Source organism: Equus przewalskii, chromosome 10 (assembly GCF_037783145.1).
Source record: "Equus przewalskii isolate Varuska chromosome 10, EquPr2, whole genome shotgun sequence".
In the NCBI taxonomy this organism is placed as follows: domain Eukaryota; kingdom Metazoa; phylum Chordata; class Mammalia; order Perissodactyla; family Equidae; genus Equus; species Equus przewalskii.
Genome location: NC_091840.1, coordinates 39,669,607 through 39,695,383, shown reverse-complemented (window position 1 = coordinate 39,695,383; position 25,777 = coordinate 39,669,607). Strand labels below are relative to the sequence as shown.

The 25,777-nt window shown below is 47.1% G+C and overlaps 1 protein-coding gene and 2 long non-coding RNA genes across 6 annotated transcripts; 2 read left to right on the top strand and 1 right to left on the bottom strand.

The window, feature by feature from the left end:
• Positions 1-1,247: 1,247 nt before the first annotated feature.
• On the top strand, positions 1,248-11,507 carry LOC139074099 (uncharacterized). Its single transcript, XR_011523490.1, has 3 exons — positions 1,248-1,369; positions 3,202-3,266; positions 11,212-11,507. It is a non-coding gene; the product is annotated as an uncharacterized lncRNA (long non-coding RNA).
• Positions 11,508-12,731: 1,224 nt separating this feature from the next.
• LOC139074098 (uncharacterized) lies at positions 12,732-16,169 on the bottom strand. Its single transcript, XR_011523489.1, has 2 exons — positions 15,758-16,169; positions 12,732-13,120 (listed from the first exon to the last, which is right to left on the bottom strand). It is a non-coding gene; the product is annotated as an uncharacterized lncRNA (long non-coding RNA).
• Positions 16,170-16,188: 19 nt separating this feature from the next.
• Positions 16,189-23,789, top strand: SPACA3 (sperm acrosome associated 3). Of its 4 annotated transcripts, none has more exons than XM_070562554.1 (5): positions 16,189-16,377; positions 19,595-19,885; positions 20,649-20,807; positions 21,222-21,300; positions 23,613-23,789. In XM_070562554.1, exons 2-5 carry the CDS (start codon positions 19,699-19,701, stop codon positions 23,677-23,679), a joined length of 492 nt encoding a protein of 163 aa, XP_070418655.1. In that variant the 5' UTR covers positions 16,189-16,377; positions 19,595-19,698; the 3' UTR covers positions 23,680-23,789. The 4 variants fall into 4 exon arrangements, with proteins under 4 accessions (XP_070418655.1, XP_070418656.1, XP_070418657.1 ...); XM_070562555.1 differs by having other exon boundaries at positions 16,204-16,347; XM_070562556.1 differs by having other exon boundaries at positions 16,214-16,357.
• The last annotated feature ends 1,988 nt before the right edge of the window (positions 23,790-25,777 follow it).

Below are 25,777 nucleotides of genomic sequence, written 5' to 3'. Positions count from 1 at the left end.
GCTCATCCCTTAAGACTTGACTCAGCCGCCACCTCCTCCCAGCTTTGGGTTGGACTGTTCCCTCTGCCTGGAACCTCCCTGCTCCCCAGTTCTTCCTCAAGGTACCTCTCAACTGCTGCCTAATATGATGATAGCCAACACTTATGCACCCTTCCATGTATTTTTAGGTTTATTCATTCATTTAATCCTCTCAACAGCCCTATAACATAGGTGTCATTTTATTCCACATTTTTGTGGATGAGTAAAATGAGGTTAAGTAACTTGTCCAAGGTTACGCTGTTACTAAGTGAAAGACCTGGGATTGTCTTTGAGTCTATTTCCAAATACAGAAATTGATGGCATGGTACAGGAAAGGAACATGGATTGGGTTCAAATCCTGGTCCCATCGCTTAAAGCTGTGAGTTTGGGAGGTGGCTTAGCCTACTTGAGCCTCAATTTTCTCATCTCTAAAAGAGGGTAATGCATCCAACATCATGTAGTTGCTTCTGAGGTTTAAAAGCAATAAACAATGAAAGTGACAATCATTCATGAAAAAGAAATAAATATTAGTTCCCTTTGCTTTGCCTCTTCCAACTTTGGAATGGATAAATTATAAAAATATAAAACTTTAGCATAGAATAGCATGTCAGAGCTGGAAAGGATCTTAGCTATGACCTAGTCCAAGACTGAAGGGCAAGGAGGTGACATCCCCTGCTCAGGGTGACACAGTAAGTTGCTGACTGTGACAGAGACTGTAAGCCACCTTCTCGAATATCATGATCTGATATCTATTCAGTCCTTCGTCCTTAGTAATAGAACTTCTGGTTTTTAGTTGGGTTCATGGCTTATCAGAAAAAGACTACATTTCCTAGCTTTCCTTGGAGTAAATGTGGCCATTTGACTATGTTCTGGCCAATGAGATGTCAGTGGAAAAATCATGAGATGATGTCTGGAAGACTCCTTTAAAAGGGAGGAACCTGGTCCTTCTCCTTTTCTTGCATCTTGCTGCTTGGAGGGCACATCTGAGCACCGGAGCCCCGTCTGTCATCTTGGAACGGGAGGACAAGTCACACCCTAGGAATGATGGAGCCTTCACACTGCCCTGAGTTATCTGCCTCTGGATTGATTTCACATGAGACAGAAATAAACTTCAGTCTTGTTTAAGCCACTGTTACGTGGGTTTCCTGTTACTTTCAATCTAACTTAATCCTAATTGACAGCGTTCAACATGGACTAGAATGAAGGTCAATAAATGTTTGTTGGATTGACAGTGGGTCCCCAAGAGAAGTCTGGCCTGTCTTTTCCCATCTCTGCGGGTATTGGTGAGAGAACCTGGAGTTTTCACAAGAAAACGTGCTGAAGCCCTGAAATGACTTCTTGTGCCTTACAGGTGAGGGCAGGCTTGCTTCTGGAAAGTACATGGTGGCTGGAGTGTGCTTCTCAGGTGTGGGTGGTCTGGGCTCCGTCAGCCTTCCTTCTCCAGCCACAGGGGGACAAACTGCGGGCAGACCCATCCTTTGGTTCCAGACGTGGGTCTGTGCATCCCATTTGCCCCCTGAGTTCTAAGCCAGTGAGCTGAGGAAGCCTGAAGCAGCCCAGAAGGATCAGCGAGGTGGACTGAGGGCCTCTTCTCTTCTTCCTGTTGCTGCTACTGGCGTGTTTTGAAATGGATGGTTTCTCATTTTTTTCCTTAAAAAATTTGCTCCTCCTTTTTCTTTTTTCCCCTTTTTTGAATTAATTTTTTCAATGTGAAATATTTCAAAGATCAGACAAGAATAGAAAGGAGCATAATGAATACCTATTTACCCACCATTAAGTTTTTATCAAATCTTAACATTATGTCATATTTGCATCAGATCTCGTCTAAGAAGTAAAACATTACTGATATAATTGAAGCTCCTGTATATTCCACTCCCATTCCCATTCTTCTCACTCCTCCTCAGAGCTAACTATTACCATGAATCCAGTGTTTATCATTCCTATGTATGTTTTTATGCTTTTACTACATATTTATGTATCCCTTAATACAATATAGCATTATTCAGTAGGGCCTTAAATTTTACATATAAATTATAGCATACTCCGCTTATCATTGGATGCTCCATTGCATAATTATACCATAAAGTATTTCTCCATTTTCCTGTTGATGAATATTTAGGTTATTTCCTTGTTTTCTTCTTTATAACCAGACAGTACTCCTGTACTTATCTCCTGGGGCACACATGAGAAAGTTTCTTTAGGGCAAACGTTAGCAGCTGCGACCCACAGGTCAAATCTGGCTGCCACGTATTTTTGAATGGGCTGTGAGTAAAGAATGGTGGTTTTTTTTTTTAGGAAGATTGGCCCTGAGCTAACTACTGCCAGTCCTCCTCTTTTTGCTGAGGAAGCCTGGCCCTGAGCTAACATCTGTGCCCATCTTCCTCTACTTTATACGTGGGATGCCTACCACAGCATGGTGTGCCAAGCAGTGCCATGTCCGCACCCGGGATCCGAACCGGTGAACCCCAGGCCGCCGAGAAGCGGAACGTGCAAACTTAACCGCTGCGCCACCGGGCCAGCCCCAGTGTTTTTTAAATTTAAATTTTTATAAAGTGCAGTAAAATATACATAGCATAAAATTTACCATTTTAACCATTTTTAAGTGTACAGTTTAGTGGCATTGAGTACATTCACATTATTGTGTAACCATCACCGCCATCCATTTCCAGAACGTTTTCATCTTCCCAAACTGAAACTCTGTGCCCCTTGAACACTAGCTCCTTATTCCCCAGCTCCAGCATTCTACTTTCTGTCTCTATGATCTGACTACTCTAGGTACCTCACGTAAGTGACATCATACAGCATTTGTCCTTTCTTTCACTCTTTCAGCACAGTGTCCTCAAGGTTTATCCAGACTGCAGCAGGTGTCAGAATTTCCTCCCTTTTAAGGCGGGATAATATTTCATTGTATGTACATACCACGTTTGGTTTATCCATTCACCCGCTGATGAATGGTTTTTTACATTTTTAATGGTTAAAAAGAAGAATATTTTGTGATCCATGAAAATTATATGAAGTTTAAATTTCAGTGTCCATAAATAAGTTTTATGGGAACACAACCATAGGCAATCATTTAAGTATTGTCTGTGGGTGCTTTCTTGCTAAAATAGCAGAGTTGAGTAGTCGTGACGGAGACCCTATAGTCTGAAAAGCCTGAAATACTTACTCTCTGGGCCTTTACAGAAAAGTGTTCTGCGCCCTGCTCTATGGTATGAAGTCACCTAGAAGTGGACTCGTTGAATGGTCAGGTATGTGCATCTTCAGCTTTGCTAGATAATGTAAGATTGTTCTTCAAAGTGGTAGAACCAGGCAGTGTTCAAGTTTTCTGTAAACTTTTTTAAATAATCAGAATCTTTCTTTAAATGAAGGCACTGGAAGGGTCCTTAAAAGGCATTGTGTAGTCAGTTGTGTTGCTACATAAACAACTTTGAAATTTCAGTGGCTTACAATAAGTGTTTACTTTGGGCTCATGGGCCTGCATGTTGGCTCGGGTTTGGCTGATCTATACTGGCTCAGCTCAGCGTGGCTCCGAGCTGTGGGTTGGGTCTAGATCTGCTCCACATGCCTCTCACACTCCTTGGACTTGTGGCTTTAACTGAGGCAAATTCTTATCACTGAAAAAGGAAGGCGTTCTAGAGGGTCAGTGCAATGGTGCAAGCACATTTCAAGTCTTTGCTAGAGTCATGCAAACATCCCATTGGTCAGAGCATAGGTAAGCCCAAAGTCATGGGCTGGGGAAATATGCTCTGTCCACCATGAAGCATGGTAAGAGTGGAGATGTATAACCCTCCCATAGCAGGGTGGAGATCTGAGACCAGTAATTAATCTACCACATGCATCCACCTTTTTCAGCTTCAGAACCTTTTCTTCAAACAAATCCTTATGTGGAATTTTAATATATAATATGGAGACGAGAGAAGCTGCTCTAATTGACATGAGAGGGTGGTGGCGGCGGAACCCTGCCTGCTCACCTTCCCTCTGCTCCCCTGCCGTGCCTCCTGGGACGTCTGGGCAGAGTCTCCCAAGCTTCACGGACTGTCACTTGACAACCAGTCCTCTCTCAGGAGATGTCACAGAGCACTTTTCCTGCAGGATCCAGGGATCTGAAGCCATGCTTAAGAAGGGGAAGACCCTCTCCAACGCTTGTGTCTCAATGTGTGGTCGTGGAGGGGTGCCTCCTAGAGACCAGGGGTAAAGAGGATGCCTCAGGCCACACCCGGCTACTGTCAAAGCCAACAAACCACCCTAGTTTTTTCCATGGCTCAGCCTCAACTGGCTGGATTGCTGCAGCTCCAGCTCCTCTCCTGCCTCTGGCTCAGGTGCAGGAGATCCTTGTCCTGTGGAACATTTAGCTCTCAGGTCATCAGTCTCCTGCCAGGGGGACTGTGGGTCTTATCATTACTGATTTTCCACCATGGTCTCAGCAGCACCCTTTGGACACGCAGCCAGGTTGCTCTTTCCAGAACTGAGCCACAGGCTGGCCCCATCCCACATGGCCTCTCTACTTCTTTCCTCTCCCATTGGCTACATGGGAAGCCCGTGCTGGGAAGTCAAAACGCTCAGGTGTTAGGCCAGACCACACCTCACTGCAGGCTGCAGGATTGCTCTGTTTTGGTCCCCTGCATCTGGCTAGACCAGGAAGCAAGGTCCAGCCTCCTCTGCCTCTCTCCACGCAACAGTGGGGACAAGCCCAGAAGGCTCCTGTCACCAGCCCTACGGCTCTGCAGCAGCCACTTCTACCCTTCCCAGTCAATGCCCCCAGAGCTCAATCAACAGATCCGTCTCCACGTTTGATGTTTCCTATTAGATTTCTCCTATAACGTTCTTGTCCTTTACGACTTGGCAGTGTCTGTATTTTTGTTCTTGGTACCTAATTAAAATAGGATAAATTTAATAAAAAGCTTGGGCAGTCACTAGGAAGGCAGTGATAACGCAGGATGATGGAGGCAAGAAGGGGAGTGGACTTGGTGTCTGTAGGGGCTTTGTCTTGACTCATTGTTCTACAAATACTTATTAAGCATCTATTATGTACCAACGTCTGGGTTAAGCGCTGAGAAGCTACTGAGAAACAAGAAAATACGGCCACGTACCTGTTCTCTTCCTGACCCACCTGCTGGGCAGATCTTGCCCCAGATGGGCAGATTTTCCAGCAGTGACTTGTGTGCATCCGGCTTTGGCTGGCCGCTTGGACCTCGTCCCAGCCGGAGCAGCTGTCCTGACACAGCTCCTTTCACTCCTGAGTTGCTTTGCCTTTAAACTTAGCACCTTGAGCCTTGAGGGCTGACTCCTCTAGAGGCCAGCCCAGAGCTGAGATTCTGCCCTGCCCGGCCCTGTCCTGATCTCCGAGCTGGCTTGCTCTCAACTCCTTGCCCTAGACTCAAAGGAAGGGGCTGCTTTAAAAGGCCAAGTGTTGAATTCTTTTGATAATATAATTAGATTAAAGCTTCTCGAATAACTCTATTGCCTTTGTAGAAATTGGCTTCCTTTGTTGAGGAAACTGAATGATAGCTAAAACCATTTTCCCTGGAGAAAGGAAAGATTTAACCTGGAGAAGAACGAGTTTCTACTTCTTATTGAAAATGTTTAAGGAACCAGAACTGCCTGTCTTTTTCACGTGGATGCCACTGCCTGCTTCTGTCTCCTCTGTCTTCCTGTCTGTCTGTCAGTCTCTTCTGCCAAGCCTGATTCTCTCCCTACTCCCAGCAGGAGGAAAACACAGCCGGCAGTTCATGGATCTGTCTCACAATCCCATGAGCTCCGTGCACAACAGCAGGACTCTGTTTTAAGCGTGTCCTTCCGAGCTCAGCTGCAGCCCTCCCTGTGGGAGTCCTAGTGGATGCTGGTATTCTGGACTTTAGATCCAGTTGAGGGGTTTAGGCTCTGATCATTCCTCGGGGGTTGTGTCTCCTTTTAAGTTGAGTGATTGGTTTTAGACGTTTAGCCTTAGGACTTGGCATTTCAGAATGTTAGGTCTGCATAGCTTAACTTATCTTCATCCTTGTTTTGACCTTTAATCAATAGACGATGGTCTTGGTTTAACCATGGGATGGATGCTGTTTTACAAGCCTGCTTTCTTTACCCGGGCTCAGGGGTAGGATGACGCCTTTCCCATTTTAAACAGTCAAGGGTAGTCATCTTTATCTCCTCTGACTCGCATGTTCTTGGGGGTGCAGTGGAGGAAGGGAGAAGATACTAAGGTTGAAAAAACACAAGTATATGTGCTCCATCCTTCAGATCCTCATCTTGATTAAACACCCAATGTTTGCTTTTCATTATGTAAAATGGATGTATTTGTGTGGGTGTGTGTGGGTGGGTGTGGGTGTGTGCGTGGGTGTAGGTGGGAGGGTCACACAGGCCACCAAACATCTTTCTTGTGGAACCGTAAGAGGGTTTGAGAATGTCTGTGATTTCTCATGGAAATCTTAAATATGAAAGCAATTGAACCTAGGCAGGGAATACACTGACTGGGACCCCCCTGTGGCTCTCAGCACATAATAATGAGAGGCAATGTTGACAATTAGGCCACTCAGTGGAGAATGGTAGAGGAGCGGTTTGATTCAGGTCAGACTTGGCATCAAAGCTCTGTACCCCACTCGGCGTGGACTGGGCTGTTGAAGTGGTTCTTCCAGTGGAAACTTTTTTCTCTTTCTGACGGAAACGTTTCTCCTTAGGATGGATCAGAGGCCCAAATACAGGCCCATGCATCTCCAAAGCCCTCCTTCCTTCTGCCTCACCAGGCTGCCTGCAAAGCCCAAGCTCCATAGCTGCCTCTTGGAAAGGTCTGAAAAAATGTGATTCTCTTGTCTCAAAGGTCCCTCTGCCCTGGGGCCCATTGAATGAGGACATTTTTTGGTAAATCACAGGACCTTTGAAACTTTTTCCCCTGCTGATTCTTTACGATGGTTTTCTTAAAAAAAAAAAAGACAAAGTTTACTAAACGCCGACTATACATAAGCTTAGTGCCTTTTCCTCCTCACACATGTAGGAATGGTGAAGTAGGAGTGATCACTCCTTTACTATAGTTGGAGAAATGGAGGTGAGGAGAGTCTCTTTTTGGCTTATGGAGACTCAAGACACCATAAGCAAAATCAACAGGCGGGTCGCGAGGAAGCATGGCTGGAGGGTGATAGTGCCAGGAGGGGCCATGTAAGTCGTCAAATAAAACCAAGACGTCTCATTTTATAGGTCAGGAAACTGAACGTGGCCTAGAGACGAGGTGGCCTGTCCAACCTCACGCAGATGCTAGGAGCAGAGTGAGAACCAGGCCGAGACTGCTCTGTGCTCTGTGTCAGGGTGTTTTGATCTTGGTGCTATTGACATTTTGGGCTGAATAATTATTTTACTAGGCTGACCTGTGTGTTGTAAGATGTTAAGCCGCATCCCTGACTTCTGCTCACTAAATGCCAGTAGCATCCCTCTCCCTAATTGTGGTAACCAAAAGTATCTTCAGTCGTTGCTAAGTGTCCTCTGGGGGACAAAATCACCCCTCGTTTAGAACTACTTTGGGCCCATTGAACAGCCTGAACCTGGATCTCAGTTCTTCGCTTGCAGTTTGGGAAGGAAATTGCTTTGGGGTGCTAAGGGGAGAAAGTCTTTCCTCCCAACCCAACCCCCCAGCACCTTAGGAGAGCTCTGCTGGGGTCTCTGACGTCAGCCGGGAGGGAAGAGCTCTCTGAGAGGTGTGGGGAAGGTGGCAGAGGGGACACAGCAGGAAAGCCAGACTTTCTAGGAGGTGCATCTCATTCTCCCCATTCCAGAGATGAAGACGTAGGCATTCAGAGGGTTGAACACGCCCACAGAACCAAGAATGACTTCTCTTCTACTCATCATAGAGCGCCCCAGACAATACCCAGGGTAACTGTCCCGCCGTTTGTGCTCTGGGCCCGTGAGCAACAATGTGGGAGGACTCCTCTTACGTACTGTCAATTACAAGACGAGTGTGTTAATATGAAATCATCTTCTGGAAAGTCAGATCTGGTCCCTGCCCTGACTCTTGCTTGCTGTGGGCCCTGGAGCAATTTGCTTTCCCTTTGGGGATCTTTGTCCTCCTGTTCATAAAATGAGGAGGTCCGACTGCACCGGTGGTGGTGTGTCATCTTCCCGCTGTCCCCATCAGCCTCCCCACACCTCCAATCTTGAGACTCAAACAGGGCAAATAAAGGTGTTTTCAGCTCCTTTATTGAGTCCTATGGAGGAATATGTGTATTCTTAAAACTCAGATTAACCTGCCTTATTGACAGGAAGGATGTTCATAAAAACAACTTTTTAGGCACTAAAATGTTAATGACTGGACCTTTTTGAGGAAAGCAACATGGAGGCAACCATTTATCCTAAAATTACACCATGAACCATATGACAAAGTGAGACAGGGCACAGGTCTGGCTGGGTGTGATCTCAATAGTCTCTTAGGGCTGATGTCTATTTATATTTTTGGGTGCAAGGAGAGCGCCCTCGGGTGGTAAATCCTCAAGCTCCGCCAAAGCTGAATGTTGTCCAGTGGCTCCCACAGAACAGCGCGGAGGGGCTTTGGAACAAGACCAAAGTTGGGTTATTAAGAGAGTAATCAGAGAATCATATTTTTGGAACCTTTCAAGAGGCAGTGATGGATCTTGGGCTTTGCAGTCAAAGACCTTGGGTTTTGGAGTCAGACTTGGTTACAAATCGCTTTTTCAAAGCTGTATGCCCTTGAGTAAGTTACTTAACTTATTTTAGCCCCGTCTTATCTGTGAAACTGGGATGACAATACACACTTCTCAGGGTTGTTTTAGGAGTAAACAAAGGAAGTAGGGGTGGAGAGAGTGACTGAAGATGAAGCTGGAAAGATATGGCCTGATTATGAAGAGTTTATGTACCAGCTAAAGAGTTAAACTTGATTCCAAGAACAAGGAAGCCCATGGAAGCTTGTAAGCAAAGGTGACATGATAGGACTTGTGTGTTGGAAAGATAACTGGTGGCAGTGTAGACAATGGAGAGGCCTGAGACTGGTGGTGGTGATAGAGCTGGAATACATGGGAAAGATATTTTAGAAGTAGAATTGATGGAATATGGTGGGTATTGAGATGGGAGGGGAGAGGAGAGAGGGTGCAGACAGAAATGGCAACATGCATATGTATAGCTATTAAAGTGCTTTCCCATAAGCCTTCTTACCTGATTCTCACAATAGTTCTATGGGCTAGACATTGTCATTTTATCATTCTCATTTTATATGTAAGGAGAGTGAAGCCGAAGGATATACAATTAGTAAGTGGCAAAATGAGAGCATTATTCACAGGTCTTTGAGCCTCTGTCTCTTAGATCACACTGCCTCTCAAGGTTCAGGGTGCAGTCACGGCAGAGGGAGAGGCAGGCTGGGCCCAGAGTTGGATGTGCGTTGGCCCCCAGGTTGTGCAATCTCCCTGGTTGCTAGGAGGCTCTGATAACTAGAGTCCCCAGGTTGCTAGGCAACCTGGGTTGCTAAGAATCTCAGTTTATTATAAGTCTTGGGTTGTTAGAAGCCCCAGGTTATTCAATTTTTCAATTTATTAAAGGCTTCATGGTTCTCAAAGCCCCAAGTTATTAGAGACATCAGTTCTTAGAGGCCCCAGGCTCCTAGAGCTCTAGGCTCTTGAAGTCATCAGGTGGTTAGCCCACCCTGGTTGCTAGGAATCGCAGGATTTTAGACGCCTGGCTTTGTGGACGCCCTCAGCTTTTGAGGGTGTCAGTTTACTGGAAGCCTCATTTTTTTAAGCACCTCCAGCTTGTGAGGGTTCTCAAGTTGCTAAGGACATGGACTCAGATTTTTAGGTCCCACGGCTTCCAAAGCCATGGGTCAGGCATGCAATTTTCTTCCTCCCATTCGGCCTCTTTCTGTCTGGTTGGCTGGTGTGACTGATGCGTGATGTTTCTCTCATAGGTGACCCTGGTCAGCTCCCACGGCTGTTCTGACTCATGCGTTCTACTCAGCGTTCTAACGGTTTAGGCGCTGGCTTGAACGCCTAGTGTAGAGCAGAAACTTGTGGCCATTCTAAATAAACCAGGTGTTCTAGTGCGTTTGGGTTACGTTTATGTCCTAATCATTCACCCTCTAGCTAGTCAGTTTTAAGTAATCTTAAATTAGACTTTGTGAAAAATTTCAGAGTTGACTGCCCCTCATTTCCAATGATTTTATTAGATTAGTCAGAACAATAAAACCAGCCTGGGCCTTTTTGCTTTTTAAAAAAACTTTTTATTTTCAAATAATTATAGATATGCAGGAAGTTGCAAAAATAGTAAGGAAAGATCCCCTGTGTCCTTCATTCGGTTTCCCCCAATGGTTACATCTTACATCACTACAGCATGAGATCAAAAGCAAGACCCTGACATTGCTACAATGTGTGTATATAGTTCTATGTTGGTCTATAACATGTAGGTTTGTGTTTTCACCACCGCCATCAAGATACAGAACTGTTCTGTCACCACAAAATCTCCCTTGTGCTATCCCCTTGATAGCGATGTTCATCTCTATCCCTCCCCAACCAGTGTTTTTAAATGTATTTACCTAACCTTTATCCAATGGGTGAGTGCCTCGCCCACTAATAGGTCAAGGAAATACAGAGATAAATATAACATACTCCTTGCCCTGGAAGAGCTCACAGACGGGGCTACAGTCACGTGCATAAAGTGTAGAGTAATGTGGTAGTTCCATGATAGGGATGGACTCAAGGTGCAGGGGCAAGAACATAGGTTGGAGGGTTCGGGAGGTAGAGAGTGTTGGATTAACCTTTTCTGCAAAAGTTACAATGCTGGGCTGATTTCGAATGATGAAATGGAGTTATCTGGTACGCGCTGAAGAGAGATTTTAGGGAGATAGGTTTGGGGAAGAGTGTGTAGTTCAGACGGTGGGAGCCCAGTTGGAGAAGTGGAAGAGGACAGACTGTGGAGGACCATCGGGCTGCTGAACCGAGTCAGATGAACCAGTCCTGCAAGTGATGGAGATCCATTGAAAGGTTTAAAAATGGGCAATGTTGGATTCAGCACTATTATTTAGATGTAGAGAGACCAGGTAGGAAATGATTTCAGTCCCAGATAAGATACGCTGAGAGCATCAACAAGAGTGGTGGGAACAGATATGGAAGAACCATTTTGACCTCTGAAGGACATCAGGATGGAAAAGGGGAGTATGACGGGGATGAACAAACACTTTTTCCAAGATTGATGTTTGTCCTTTTTCTTTAGGCTGTGTCTGTTTCCCTGAGAGCAAAGCCCTAGGATAGAAGTTCAGGAAGACGAATGCTAGCAGAGTAATTCCCTGCTTATCCGGAGATCTGGTGACTTCAGGGAGGGCCAACACAGCACGAGCCTGGATGAAGAAAAGGCCTCTGATGAGTTAAAAGGAGCACATGATTTTCCTTTTCCACATCCTCCAGGCCCTTTGACTCAGAGCTTTTTTTGACAATTCATGTGCAGTTCTCTAAAGTATGGTTATTTGGTTTCTTCTTCCCCAAATAAGAATGAAAAACTACCTTTTACCGAGTGTCTGCTTGGTGCCAGGTTCTGTGTCAGGTGCTTTGCGTGTTATCTCGTGAGTCCCCTCAACAACACCCTGGGTGGTGGTTTTTTCCATTTTATAGGTGAGGATGTTGAGACTCAGCAAGGCTCAGCACCCTGCCCAGGTCACGGAACTACTAAGTTTTGTGACGTCAGGACTCCAGCCCCAGTCTGGCTGCTTTTGGCCAGCTGCGTGGTACTGCAGAAGCCACAAGTCATAAGAGGGGAGGGAAGAGTGTCAGCCAGCAGTGGCACGGGGTCAAAGAGGGAAGAATGTGGATTGAGGAACCTGACAACTGTTAAATGGTTTTTCTACCAACTTCACACAAACAGTGTATCAGCGTTCTCTAGAGGAACAGATCTAATAGGATGTGTGTATGTGTGTGTGTGTATCTATGCTAATAGAATGTGTGTGTTTATATATGTATATAAATATGTATGTATGATATATCATGATATGATATATATATAATACATATATATGTATGTATGTATGATAAGGCTCATGCAATTATGAGGTGAGCGAGTCCAAGATCTGCAGGGTGAGTCGGTGAGCTGGAGACCCAAGAGAGCCAATGATGTGGTTCCAGTCCAAAGGCTGACAGGCTCGAGACCCAGGAAGAGCGGAATATTCAGTTCGAGTCCCCAGGCAGGAAAAAAGCCAATGTCTCAGCTTGAACACAATCAGGCAGGAGGAATTCCCTCTTATTTGGGGAGCATCAATTTTTGTGTTCTATTTTCAGGCCTTCCGTTGGTTGGCTGAGGCCCACCCACATTAAGGAGGACAATCTGCTTTACTCAATCTACGGATTTAAATGTTAACCTCATATCATGCACACTATAGTGAATATAGACAACAATATTGTATTGTAATCATCAAACTTGCTAAGAGACTAGACCTTAATTATTCTGACCACTAAAAAGAGAAATAATTACGTAATGTGATGGAGGTGCTAATTATCGATACAATCATAGTCATAATATATAAATGTGTCAAATTAACATGCTGTATACCTTAAATTTATATGTTATATGTCAAATATATTCCAATTAAAAAATGTTAATCTCATCCAGAAACACCCTCACAGAAACACCCAGAATAATGTTTGACTAAATATCTGGACACTCTGTGGCCCGGTCAAGTTGACACAGAAAATTAACCATCACAAGGAGGAAGACGGAATGATAGAGACACAAAACTAGAAGAATATGCTGCTGTGAGGCTATTTAGTGTAGGGTTAGTGACTTTGCATGTCTCAGTCTTCCTGAGAACAACGTCTTGCAATTACAGCCACATACTGTGATCGATGATGAAAATAACGAGGACACAAGTCATTGAGAAGAGGTTAATTGCGTTTTCAATGTACTAAGTTTGGCGTGGACCGGGTGAGCAGGTCTTTCTCTAGGAGATCCAGGCTCTCCCCGCTTGTAGCCAGAGGAGGACTCACTTTTTCATTGTCCTCAGTGAGCCTGCACACTCTTTGGGACCAGCCTCGGGGTTCTCCTCTGGGCTAAAGTTCTTCTGAATCAATCAACTAGGTGATTTTCACTCGTTTCTTCATTTCTTCACTCAGCATTTTTGATCTTGTTCTCAACACTGGGAAAATAGACATGAAAGACACATTAAGCGTCTCCTAGTCTGGTGGGAGTGATGGAGAAAGAAGATATTGATGCAGTGTGATAGATGCTAAGATTACAAATTAGCATCGGATGCCGTGCAAGGATGTAGGGGACCCTAAATCAGCCCAAGGAGGCCTGAGGGGGAGGCCAAGCTTCAGTGACACTTTAAGGAAGACTAGAAGCTAGCCAGGGAGTGGGGCAGAAAGGGTGTGTTTGACAGAGGGAATAGCGTATACAGTAGCATATAAAACATGGATGCAAAACATTATTACACATTTAGAGAACTATAGAAAGTTTGGTTAGAGTAGTGGCTCTCAGCCTTGGCAGCACTTTGGAATCACTGGGAAGCATTAAAAAAAATACTGATGGGGGCCGGCCTGGTGGCGTGGTGGTTAACTTTGCACGCTCTGCTTCAGCGCCCAGGGTTTGCAGGTTCAGATCCAGGGTATGGACCTACTCACCGCTCGTCAACTATGCTGTGGCAGCATACCACGCACAAAATGGAGGAAGATGGACACAGATGTCAGCTCAGGGACAATCTTCCTTAAGCAGAAGGAGGAAGATTGGCAGCAGATGTTAGCTCAGGGAGTGTCTTCCACACCAAATAAATAAATAAATAAATAATACCTATGACTGGGCCCAACCCCCAGGGATTTTGGTGTAACTGGCCTGGGGCAGGGCCAGGCATCGGTATTTTTTCTAAAGTGCCCCCAGCTCTGAGAACCAGGAATGTAAGAGATGCTATTGGAGAACTTAAACCTGAAGGGAGCCGATGAAGGACCCTTGCCAGGATGTGGTCAAGAATCCGAGTTTGCTTTGGCAGAGCTGGAAAGACTTGTGCAGAGCTCAGCAGAGAAATATAGAACCGCTCATCGCCAGCTGGGGCCTTGTCTGCCCTCGTCACTGCTCCTTTTGAGCCCTTGTTTCTTATTCCCCATTTAAAAGTGAATGTCAAGAGAGAAATAACAAAACATACAATAAAATAAAATAAATCGAAAGATTACTCGATAAAAAGAAGCAATAAAGTAGTAAAAGCAGGCCGACATAGTAAAAACCCCAAAACTCAAGCAGATGGAATCACCACCAGGGGCCAGACAATAAAAATCAGGGCTGAAATGTACTGATCTGAGTGGTTAGCATCTTCACACATTGAGGCAGTGGAGGGACTCTTTCCATTTTACAGAGGAGCAAATTGAAGCTTGGGGAGATTAAGGACATCGTTCCAGTGGACAGGCTGGGTAACACCTCATTTTATAGACGAAGAAATGGGTGTTAACCTGCCAAGACTAAATAGCCAGTCAGGGGCAGAGCAAAGACCTTGAACTCAGACTTATCTAACTCTAGTCAGAGCTCTTGCCCCTGAATAAAGGCTCAAGCCCAGCAGAGCAGTGGAGTTATTTGGGGAGCTTTTAAGAGATACTGATGCGAAAGACGTTTTGTCAAAGACAAGCAAATGGCCCAAAGGTATGTGAAAAAAATGCTTAACATCACTGATCATCAGGGAAATGCAAATCAAACCCACAATGAGATATCACCTCACACCCGTCGTCGGGATAGCTATTAGCAAAAAAGCAAAAGACAAGTGTTGGTGAGGATGTGGAGAAATTGGAACCCTTGTGCACTGTTGGTGGGAATGCCAAATGGTGCAGCCACTATGGAAAACAGTTACTGTTGGAAGTTACTGAAAAGTTTAAAAATAGAACTACCGTATGACCCAGCAATCCTGTTCTGAGTATTTATCCAAAAGAATTGAAATCAGGATCTCAAAGAGGTCCTATGTTCATTGCAGCACTATTCACAACAGCCAAGACATGGAAACAACCTGAGTGTCCATTGACAGATGAATGGATAAAGAAAATGTGGTATATACACATAATGGTGTACTATTCAGCCTTAAAACAGAAGGAAATTCTGCAATATGCAACAACACAGACGAACCTCAAGGACGTTATGCTAAGTGAAATAAGCTGGTCACAGAAAGACAAATGCTGCATGATTCTACTCATATGAGGTATTGAAAACTGTCAAGTTCACAGAATCAGAGTGGAATGGGGGTTGCCAGGGCCTAGGGGGAGGGGGAAATGGAGAGTTACCAATCAACGGGGATAGAGTTTCAGTTAAGCAAGATGAGTAAGTTCTAGAGATCTGCTTTTCAGCATTGCACCTGTGGTCAACGGTACCATACTGTACACTTAAAAATTTTTTACGAGGGTAGATTTCATCTTAAGTATTTGTACCACAATAAAATTAAAACAAAAAAAGAGAGAGAAGAAATCCTGATGTGATGCTGCGCCAACCCTCAGTTCTAACCTGGTGAGTCTGGGCCGGGGCCCAGGTGGAGAGGGCGAACACAGTACAACTTAGCATGTTTATGGCTGAGCTCTGCTCTTAGTAGTAATTGCACCCATGTACTGAGCACCCTGAGCACCAAGCACTATACTTTAAGTACTAAGTACTAAGCACCTACAAAGATGTTTCAGGTACTGTTATTCCCACTTGAGAACTGACGAAAGTGAGAGGTTAAGTCACTTTTTCTGGGTCACCCAGTTGGCTGTCACTAATGCCTGTGTTTGTGCCCAGGTCAGCCTGACTCCAAAGCCCATGCTCTACCTACCATGCCACACAGCCTCCAAGCAGGAGTCCCCGTGGGGCAGAGACATGGGTGTCCCATGCCTTTCCATTTCGGGGTCAACAGCATTACTTTTGATGTAGGCTTGTCCACACGGAAGCATCATCATCCAGATGGAGAAAAGGGGTGGTTTGTGGCTCAGCATTGAAGAAGAACTTTCGGTTAGTCAAAGGAGTTGGAGGTGAGATAAGCAGCTTGGGGAGGCAGTGGGCACCCACCATCATCGCTGGGGAGCCACCTGAAGGATCTGTTGGAAGGAGATGAGTCATCCTTCAAAGTATTGAGTGTGTGTGTAGAGGCAGGCAAGAGGGGTTGAGCTTAGGTACTCCCAGTATGGCCCCAGGCCCCGAAATTGAGGGGCTTAAAGGGCTAGTCAAAGCTCTGTGGGTGAAGATGGTTCTAGAAGATGAGCTCACAAACTAGGGAGTTCCAGAAGACTCTGTGTCAGTCTGGAGCCTACCTTCCCCATCATTCTCTTAATACCAGGTGCCTGGGGCTCCAGCAGTATCATGTGGGGTGTCCTGAGCTGAAGCAGGGTGTCGGGCCACTGCTGCTGCCACCACCGTCACTGCTGTGTTAGTTCTGGTGGGGACGACACCTGATCAGTGAGCCCTCTTCCCCCTCTTCCTGCTTCTGTTAACCAGGGTCCTGGGCTGGTCTGGCCAGAAAGGGGTACAGAGAAAGAAAGGTGATGGGCAGAGATGGAGGGGTCCTGGGCTGGGAGAGTGATGGGTTGAGAAAGAGGAGACTATATTCACAGGTCTCTGGTCTCAGAATCACCGGACCTGACTCCTATGCCTCTGGATCTGCTGTGAAATATTCAGGATGAACTCACTTTTAAGCCACTTTGCCAAAAAAAAATCAAAAACAGTCTCTGTATAGTAGTCAACTTGGCTTCTTCATCTATAAAGTGGGGATATTAATCCTACCCCTCTTGAATCATTGAGAGGCTTAGATGAGATCAAGTTAGAAAACATCCAGAAAAGGCCCAGCACAGCATCTGCCAGATTTTAAGAACTCAGTAAAGTTAATTGTCTTCCTCCCTCTCATCCCCACACTCTGATGGGAAGGGCTCAGCCCTTGTAGTTGTGACTTCAGTACACTTTGGTTTAAGAAGCACCCATTGAGCAGCCACTCCATACCAGCAACTCTGCTTAGACTCTTAGGATGTGAAGACAAATAAGACTGCTATTGTTCTTTGGAAGTTCATCTTGTGGTGGGAAAGGCTGACATATATTACAGTCTAGTGTGACAGATGGAGGGCAGAAGTACAGGTGACTTGAAAGTGTTGGGGGGCAGTGGCCTACCAGGAGAGTCTTGCTGGGGAACTCACCTCTGATGTGACCCTTGAAGTACGAGTAAGAGTTAACCATATAAAAGAAAGGAAAGGATTACTGTTCTAGATGGCAGAATCCTCAGGAGCGAACAACATGGCATTGCTGGAACTTAAGTGTTAGGTGGGGAGAGGTCAGCAGGGCTGGGTATGAGGGGCTTCATGGACCATGCTTAGGAGCAGTGATGAAGGGAGAGATTGAAGGATGCCACATGGCCAGGCTTTTTGTTTAAAAAATTCATTCTGGTGACTATGTGTAGAATAGTTTGGAAGAAGCGTCAGGACTGGACACAAGGAGACCATCAGCATGCCATGATGACGGTCTGAACTAAGGGAAAGATGGCACTCTTGGTGGGAAGGTAGACTCAGCAGCACTTTGGGATTGATTGGTTGGGGATGGGTAAATGATGTAGTGATGGAAAGAAGGAGTGAAGAATGACATCCATATTTCTAGTTTGGATAAATGAGTTTAAACCAAAGAACATTATGAGTTTAAAACCAATAATGTTTTAAACTAAGAAAGTGAAATGGAAGAGCAGATTTTAGCAGGAACGTTAGTCCTGTTTTAGACATGCTTTGTTGAGGTAGGTGTGGGATAGCCAAGCGGAGATGTCCGGGAGGCAGTTGCATACGGGGTCTGCTGTTCTGGGGAAGATGTAATATAAAGCCATCAGCAGAAGGTGGCAGTTAACAGCATGGCTTCCCGAGGGGATCCCGAAGTGGAGGAGAAGAGGGCTGATGGTAGAAATGCCTGGAAAGCCTACCAACAGTTAAGACCTGGGCAGAAGTGGATTCCACAAGAGGAATGAGAAGAAATAGCCTGAGAGGAGAGAAGGGATCTGGGAGAAGGGAGCATCACGGAAGCCAAGAGAGGGAAGGCAGCAAGTGGAGTGGTCAGCAGTGCGAAATGCTGCGGAGACCCCCATCAGACAAGAACTGACAAGGGTCCGTTGGACCGGGCAGAACAGTTTCAGGCAAGTGGTGGTGGCGATGAAGCTGAATCTTCCTGGGTTGAAAAACAAATAAGAGGTGAGAAAATAGTAATTTTCCCCCTAGAAGTTTAGGTGAGAAGAGGAGGAGAGAGATAGGTCAGTACAAATAATGACAAGGATCAATGGAAAGTATTTTAGAAACTGGAGGACTAAGCATGTCTATACACGCAGAGAAAGGAGGAGATGCTGATGATGCTGAGAGAGAAGAGATGACAGGTGGAACAAAGCTTAGAGAGGGGAAAGAATGAAATCTAGAGCTCAGAGGAAAGATGAGCCTTGATCAGTGTAGATGCACCTCATCCTCATGCTAGAGGGGTAAAGATGAGGGCGGATGAGGCCACTGATGCCTTGGTAAGCGGACAGGGCTAAGGCAGAAGGAGGAAGGAAATCTTACACGTCATCACCTTGTTTTTCTCATTGAGGCAGGAAGTGAGGTCTTCTGGGAGCGAAGAGGTGGGATAAGGCAGAGATGGGACCCAAGGACAGTAACGAGGGTCTTGAATACCCTCTGAGGGAAATGGGAGAGAGAAAGCTGACCAAAGACAAGCCTTAGTGCTGGTGCCAGAAGTCCTTTGTCATAGAAATAACAACGAACCTATTTTTCGTGCAAAGAGTAAAATTCTCTCTGTGCCTTTCTTTTCTCATTCATTCTTCCAACAATCTTCTGAGGCAGGTGTTATTAATCTCATCATTTTATAGATGAGGAAATTGAGGCTCTGAGAATGTCCAGAGACAGAGATGTTGTAAAGTGTAGAGGTGGGCTTCAAACTCAAGTCTTATGGCACAACCATACTCTTAAACCACCCTGTCACCCTCAGCGGGGTTGGAGGCCATGCATTTGTAGGGAGACCTGTCTTGAGGTTGTGGGACTCTTTTGTTTTCTGACTCCATGAAGGTGGAGGGCAAGCGTGGTGGGTAGAGATCATGAGAGATGTGGGAAGATAGGTCAGAGGGGGCGGTCAGGGAGAAATTGGAATTGAAAGCTGCAGAGGTAGGGGGATGGGGGGTGATGACGAGATGCGGGATGACAAGGCCAGGGGAGGGAGACTCAGCGTTAGAAGGGCACATCCTTGGGAAGTGGGCTTAGGGATTCATTTACAGCGAGGACACTGCTTGGCGCATCTCCTCTGGGAACAGCAGCACATGGCCACACCCAGTGGGGCTTTGATTCACATACGCTTTGGTCTCAGTCCAAACTTTGTCCCTTCCTAGTTGTGAAATCTTGGGCTTCAGGATTCCATAACGCCTGGTGTGTGGTATGGAACTCAAAATATACTCTTTTCTCCCCCATTTTTCCTCCTCTTCTCTCCACTGCTGGGGCAGGGTGGTATAAAGCGGGACTGGAAGGGAGAAGGGTTGGCCTCAGGGAACCCTCTCCTGGATCTTGAGGGCGTGGCTGATGCTTCCTGAGGGCCACAGGGAGACGTCTTGCAATGTAGGAACCTTCTCCCCATTTCCCAGGGGCACATACGGGACCTGTTTCTCTTCTTCTTCCAGGGGGATAGCCTTCTGTGAGTGGACGACCAGGGCCGTTGGGCTGCCTGCCATCTCAAAACCCAGCTCTGAGCCTGAGCGCCGGGGGTTCCACTTCTGCTGCCTGCATGGATGCCAGGGGCTGGCCTCCCGGAAGGTGGCTGTGCCCGCCCGGGATCGTGTTGCTGGCCTTCGCCTCTCTGCTCAGCTGCCTGCTCCCCTCCGGCCAGGCCAAGATCTACAGTCGCTGTGAGCTGACCAGAACGTTACGGAATTTCGGCCTCGAGGGCTACCGGGGCTACAGCCTGGCTGACTGTGAGAACCCCTTTCCCTGGCTGGCCCCGGGCTCCCTCCCACCAGCGCTCCCTCCCTCCTCCTCTCCCTCCTCCTCGCTCAAGGGGTGTGGCCTTGGGAGCTTTCTGATCTTCAGTTCTCATTTGTAAAGCAGTGATTATATGAGATGACAGGTAGAGAACACCCAGAACCGAGTTAAATACATAGCAGGCAGCCAAGGTAGGAGCCAAAGGAACAGAATAGCTTAGTACACTAATCTTAATCATAGCACAAGGATCAGACAGTCCTATTGACGTTTAGAGGAAACTGGGCAGTAGTACCAAACTTTTCAAGCTGACGGCCGTTTCAGGAAGCTGTGAAGGACAGCCACATCTGGGCTCATCTTCTCTCTAGTTCTAGCCGTCTCTGGAGGTCCCACCTGTGTCTTCCTAATCTTGCCTCTGAAGATTTAGCTCTAGTTCATTCACTCCACAAATGTTTCTTGGGCCCTACTATGTGCAGAACAGTGAGACAGCAGGAAGACTGCTGGCTTAGGAGTCAGGAGGCCTGAGGTCCAGTCTTGATTCTTGCTATTTGGTAGCTGTATGCGACCTTGAGTAAGTCACTTTGCTCCTCTGAGCTCTGGTGCATTCATTTGTCAAGTAGGCGGGAGGGCGTCTGCCCTGATCACCTCGAAGCAGGTGCTGAGGCTCGGAGGAGCTAACGTGTGGGAGTCACACTGTCAGTGCTCTCGTCTGGGTTGGCCTTGATCTTCTGACTAGGTCGTTGTCTCCACCCTATGCAGGGGTCTGTCTTGCTTACTACACAAGTGGCTTCAATACAGCTGCCGTGGACCATGAAGCTGATGGAAGCACCAACAATGGCATCTTCCAGGTCAACAGCCGGAAGTGGTGCCAAAATCTCGACCCAGAGGCCCCCAACCTGTGCCAGATGTACTGTTCCGGTAGGCTGGGCCTGAGCCTGGGGCCGAGGGGCCAGGCCTCTACTGCTTCCCTGGTTTTGTTTGCTCCTTTTGTCTTTATCTCTGAGTGGGGATCCCCCCAACCTGCTGGGCCCACCCAGGAGAGCGGGATGGGACAAGTGATGAGGGTGGGTCCTCCGTGAATCTGATTTGGGGTCCCAGATGGGAGACTGTCCTGAGAGTTACAGGGATTGAGGGGGGATTGCTTCTAATTGTGGGGGAAGTGATGGAGTCATACCTGTGCTTCCAGATGGGTCAGGAGACAGGGCTGGGTTTAGGATGGAGGAAGGTGTATGTGTTATGTGTGTGTTTGTGACAGAGACAGACAGACAGACAGACTCTGGATGTCCAGCTCTGCCCCTGCTCCCTCATCATTTTCTCTACCCCTCTCCCCAGACTTGTTGAATCCTAACCTCAAGAATGCTGTTATCTGTGCCATGAAGATAACTCAAGAGCCCCGGGGCATGGGCAGCTGGTAAGCAACTTGAGCTGGAGCCCCCCAAAGCAATGTGGCCAGGACTGGGGGACAGAAGCAGGGAACTGACCTTTTCTGAGTACACACTTTGTCCCAGGCGCCATTCCATGGCTTCACATGCCACACAACTACTTTTAGTGGTGTGGATTACTACCACTGAAGTATTTGCAGACAACACACTGAGTTTCAGGGAAGACAAACAATTCACTGGTGGTCTCGGAGGCAAGCCTGGCTCTTCTAAGACTTGCCTGTGTTGGGATGCCTGCCTACAGGTCCGCTAGCTCTGGGTATAGTAAACCTTTTTGTTTGTTTGCTTTTTAACTGTGGCATCTTTGTCTAAATTGGCTTTTATATAAAAGCTCAAGATGTACAACAGATCAAAGAAGAGCCTCCCTGCTTGAAGCATGAGTTGGGGGGAGGGGCGCTCCGGAGCCTCACCCTGTCGGCCTTCTCTTTTCTCACCTCCTTCTCACAAGATGGCCTCTGAAGCCATCTGCACAGGCAAGGGAGTTGGATGGGCTTCTGATGGGGCATTGGACCAGATCGCTGGTTCACAGAGGGGCCTCTGAGGCAGGGGCCCTATAGCTTCCCAGCCTCTTCTGATAAGAGTTTCACTACTCAGTCTCCAACCTCCCTTTTCTCACGTTTCTGGATGAGTGACCAGCAGGGGCAGCATGTGGGCAGGTCAAATACTCTAGGTGGTTGGAGCATCAGAACCTTGGACAGATGTGATAGTGACCAGGCTGGTAAGGTAACTTGGAAGGCATTAAGTGTCAGCCCAAGAGCAGAAGAAAGGGGAGAGACTAGAGGCCGTGGGTGCCGGTGGGGAGGATTTTGCAGGAGTCTAGGTGAGAGATAAAGAGTCTGGAGTAGAACAGCTGCGTGGGTGATGGACAGGAGAGGGGTTGGGGATGAGGGCTGTGGAGGAGGACTGGAGACTGCTGACAGGGGGCAGTGAGGGAGAGGAGGAGGTGAGAACGACTGTGACTCTACAGAAGGTCTGAGATGGGCCTTAATGGCCATAGCTTTGGGGGAAGTGTTGGTTTGAGAACAGTTGAAGCTCTAGGAACTGAATCTGGAGTGAGGCAGGCTCAGCAGGAAATAATGCACATCTATAAAATCAGAAAGGGCGAGGGCAGGCTCAGGCAGGAATCCAAGGGCTTGAGGCCTTGGGGGCACCACTCTTGGATGGAAGAAACAGGTTCTTTTGGGTTAAACCAAAGAACAACTCTCTTTTGTACACTGGGAGTAAATTCATGGCATGTATAACCTCTGAGAGGTGGCTGAGGCTAAAGACAGGAAGTGGTCCCAGAAGGTAGAAAGGGTACTGTTTATTCCTTCCACACACATGCATTGAGAACTCATCTTTACCAGGCTCTGTGCTGGGTGCTGGGCTTCAGAGATGGCTGAGACCCAAGTCTTTGCCCTCAAGGGTCTCATGTCTAATGAGAAAGTTTAATGGAACAGACAAACGAGCCAGTTGACTACTCTTGGTTGATAGATCTATAGAGGTCCTTTAAGGACACTCTCAGTCATTGGGCTCTTTGACATTGACATCATGGAGGAGACTAGTAATCAAAGTTTGGAAGCCCTGGGAACTTGGGACCCTAGGCCCCCAGGCCTCCAGGATCTTGCTTATCTTCCTTAAGATGCTAGTGTGATACTGAAACAAGGTAATGGTCTTGAAAGAGCCTATAAACTATAGTTACCAGCAATTAAAAGAGCCAGATGAGTAGCCAGGGAGAAGTGGGTGTGGGTGCAGTTCTGTCATTTCCTAAATGTGGACCTTTGGAAAATAATTTTGTGTCTATCTCAGTTTTTCATTTGAAATATAGGGGATTATAATATCTGCCCAATCTTCCTATTAGGGCTGCTGGGGGAGGGGTGGAGAAACGGGTGATGGATCTGACAGTGCTAAGTAAACTGTAAAGCGCTGTACACGTCAAGTGGCATCATCGTCAGCAGAAGCAGCATGGGGTAGGAAGAGAGCATTGAACTGGGGCTCTGGACCCCAGGACTCCAGGCCTTCACCATTGACTTCCAGGTGAACTTGAGCAAATTACTCTGTATTTCCATTGGTAAAATATGGAGAAAATATAGATGATTTTTAAGGGCCATTCTATTCCTTTTTCACTTCTTCTAGTGGGTTCTTTGCTAGTCAACACGGTTTACTTGTCTCTCTTCCCCTTGCTAGCCTCTCTCCTTGCCTCACTTCTGGTTTAGAGCCCACGCCTCCTTCCTGTTCTTCTCTGAGCAGGGACTGAAGGCTGCAGCTGATCTGGTCTCTCCTCTTCCCCATCCTCCATCCTCAGGGAGGCCTGGAGGCATCACTGCCAGGGCAAGGACCTCAGAGACTGGGTGGATGGATGTGACTTCTAGGACCCTCTCTGGATAGACCAGGCCATGCGCAGCAGGCTGGGAGATGTGGTTTGGTTCCTGACCCAGGCTTGGGAAGACAAGCCAACTAATAAAGTATAGTTTAACATAAGTGTGGTTCTCACTTCTCACTGTGTTTCCAGGCGGCGTGTTGGAGCCGGAGTATCTCAGGGTTTCTTCACCTGCCCACCTGGCCTGGGCTTCAGGTGGGCTCCAAAAAGCTTGCCTCCACTCCGGGATGCCTAGGGGGTCAATGCCTCCCTTGTCCACACCTGCCAGAGTTTCCTAGATCTTTTACCTGGATCTAGGTTTGCCAGATTTAGCAAAACGAATAAACAAGTAAAAAACAATGATAACAACAAAGACAGGATGCCTGAGTTAAATATGAACTTCAGATACACAACAAAAAATTTTACTATAAGTAGGTCCTAAATACCACACGGGACATACTTACATTAGAAAATGATTTGTTGTGTACCTGAAATTCAAATTTAGTTAAATGTCCTGTATTTTATCGGGTAACCCCACCTGGGTCTGGTGTTGTGTACCTCTGGCTTGTTTGGGAGGGTCCTTGGGACACATTTTCTGTGGCTCTGGTCATGGTGCCTTGGCCCTCCAGCTGGTGACAGCTAACATGCTGACGGCCTCCCAGGGCTGGTGCATGGTGACTGGAGATGACCACAAAGGCTTCAGTTGCGGCTCTTACCCTGCTCTCCAGTGCCCCCCAGCGGTGAGAGATTCAAGTGCCACTGATAGTGACAGCGGTCACATCCTGAATAAGGAAGCGACCGCTTGTACTGCTGACCACTGCTGGGAGGCTGGAGGATGGGGTGAAGGGCACAGGTGGCTTTAGGGTAGAAAAGTACAGTTCTTTGCCTTCTTTAATGCGTGGGGAGCTCAGAAGGAGGGAACACTCTCTCCCATTTACCAAGAGTTCAGCGTCTCAGGTCCTTTGGGATGGACTGTGTTTGAAGGAGGCAGGTGGGCAGAGTCTCAGGATCACCATGGATGTGGTGGCAAGAGCAGCAACTGAGGTGGCATCTGAGAGACTGAGCCCTGAGTTCAGACTGTAGATTCTTCTGGAAAGGCCTAGCGAACCCTGCAAGTACTGAACTATTGATTGAGACACGGCTGGTGACTCCCAGGGAGAAGAGAAGACTACGATGTCGACCATACCCTCCCCATCAACGTGCCATCTCCAAATGCCACTGGTCAACAAACGCCGAGAGCATCCACAGTTGGTGAGGCAGGCCAGTCTCCTTCCACTGCTGGTCTGGTGTTGGACCACTCTCAACCCCAGGGTATCAGCTGGTCTTGCCTTTTGTCCCATCCTAGCTTTTGGTTCTGCTTCCCAAGGGAGCTCTTGCCTCCAAGTCAAGGTGATGATAAAACTTGAGGGCTGCTCATACAAGTGGGCAGTGGTGAAGGACTAGCTCCTTGCTGGGAGCAGAGGGTTGTGGGGATCAACGGCTAATGGGTCCATGCTCATCAAGTCATAGGTAGGGAGATGCTGCTCTTTTTAATATTAAAGCAAACCTTGCATGCCTACAATGTGCCAGGCATTATCTAATTTAGACCCTGGAGTAATAACTGTGACGGAGGTACCATTATTATCTTCATTCTACAGATAAGGAACAGAGGCTCAGAGGAGATAAATTTGCACCCAGGTCAATGTGACTCCATGTGTGCTCTTGGGCCCTGTACTTTTCTGAGAGGTGGTTGTCCTGGGTCACCTGCAGTCTTCTCTTTCCCTCACCTGGCCAGAGACCCATGGCTCATCATCTTTGGGTGATTCATACTCTCTACCTCAACTTCACTTTAGATGTCTGTTGCCTGCAACCACCTGAGTGCTCCACTGGGTCCCCTCCACCCAGGAGTCGGTGGAGTGAGGCCCTTGGAGCCAAAGGGAGAGTTGTTACATTGTTAAAAGGTCTTGGAGGCTCTGGGCTGGCAGAATGGTCTCAGGACCCCTCCAGGTGGGGCTGGGCAGAGGTCAGGCCTGGACAAGGGATCCTGGGCTGGGTGGTTGACCAGCAACAGGAGATGGAAGAGGAGTATCCAGGGGAGATTGTGCTGGCCAAAGCCAGGGAGCCCTCACCTG

Bases quoted from the DNA above. Each gene is read 5' to 3' on its own strand.
- SPACA3 (XM_070562554.1), top strand. From the start codon at position 19,699: ATGGATGCCAGGGGCTGGCCTCCCGGAAGGTGGCTGTGCCCGCCCGGG. The intron at 20,808-21,221 runs GTAGGCTGGGCC...CCCTCTCCCCAG, and splicing joins GTGCCAGATGTACTGTTCCG to ACTTGTTGAATCCTAACCTC. The intron at 21,301-23,612 runs GTAAGCAACTTG...CTCCATCCTCAG, and splicing joins CCCCGGGGCATGGGCAGCTG to GGAGGCCTGGAGGCATCACT.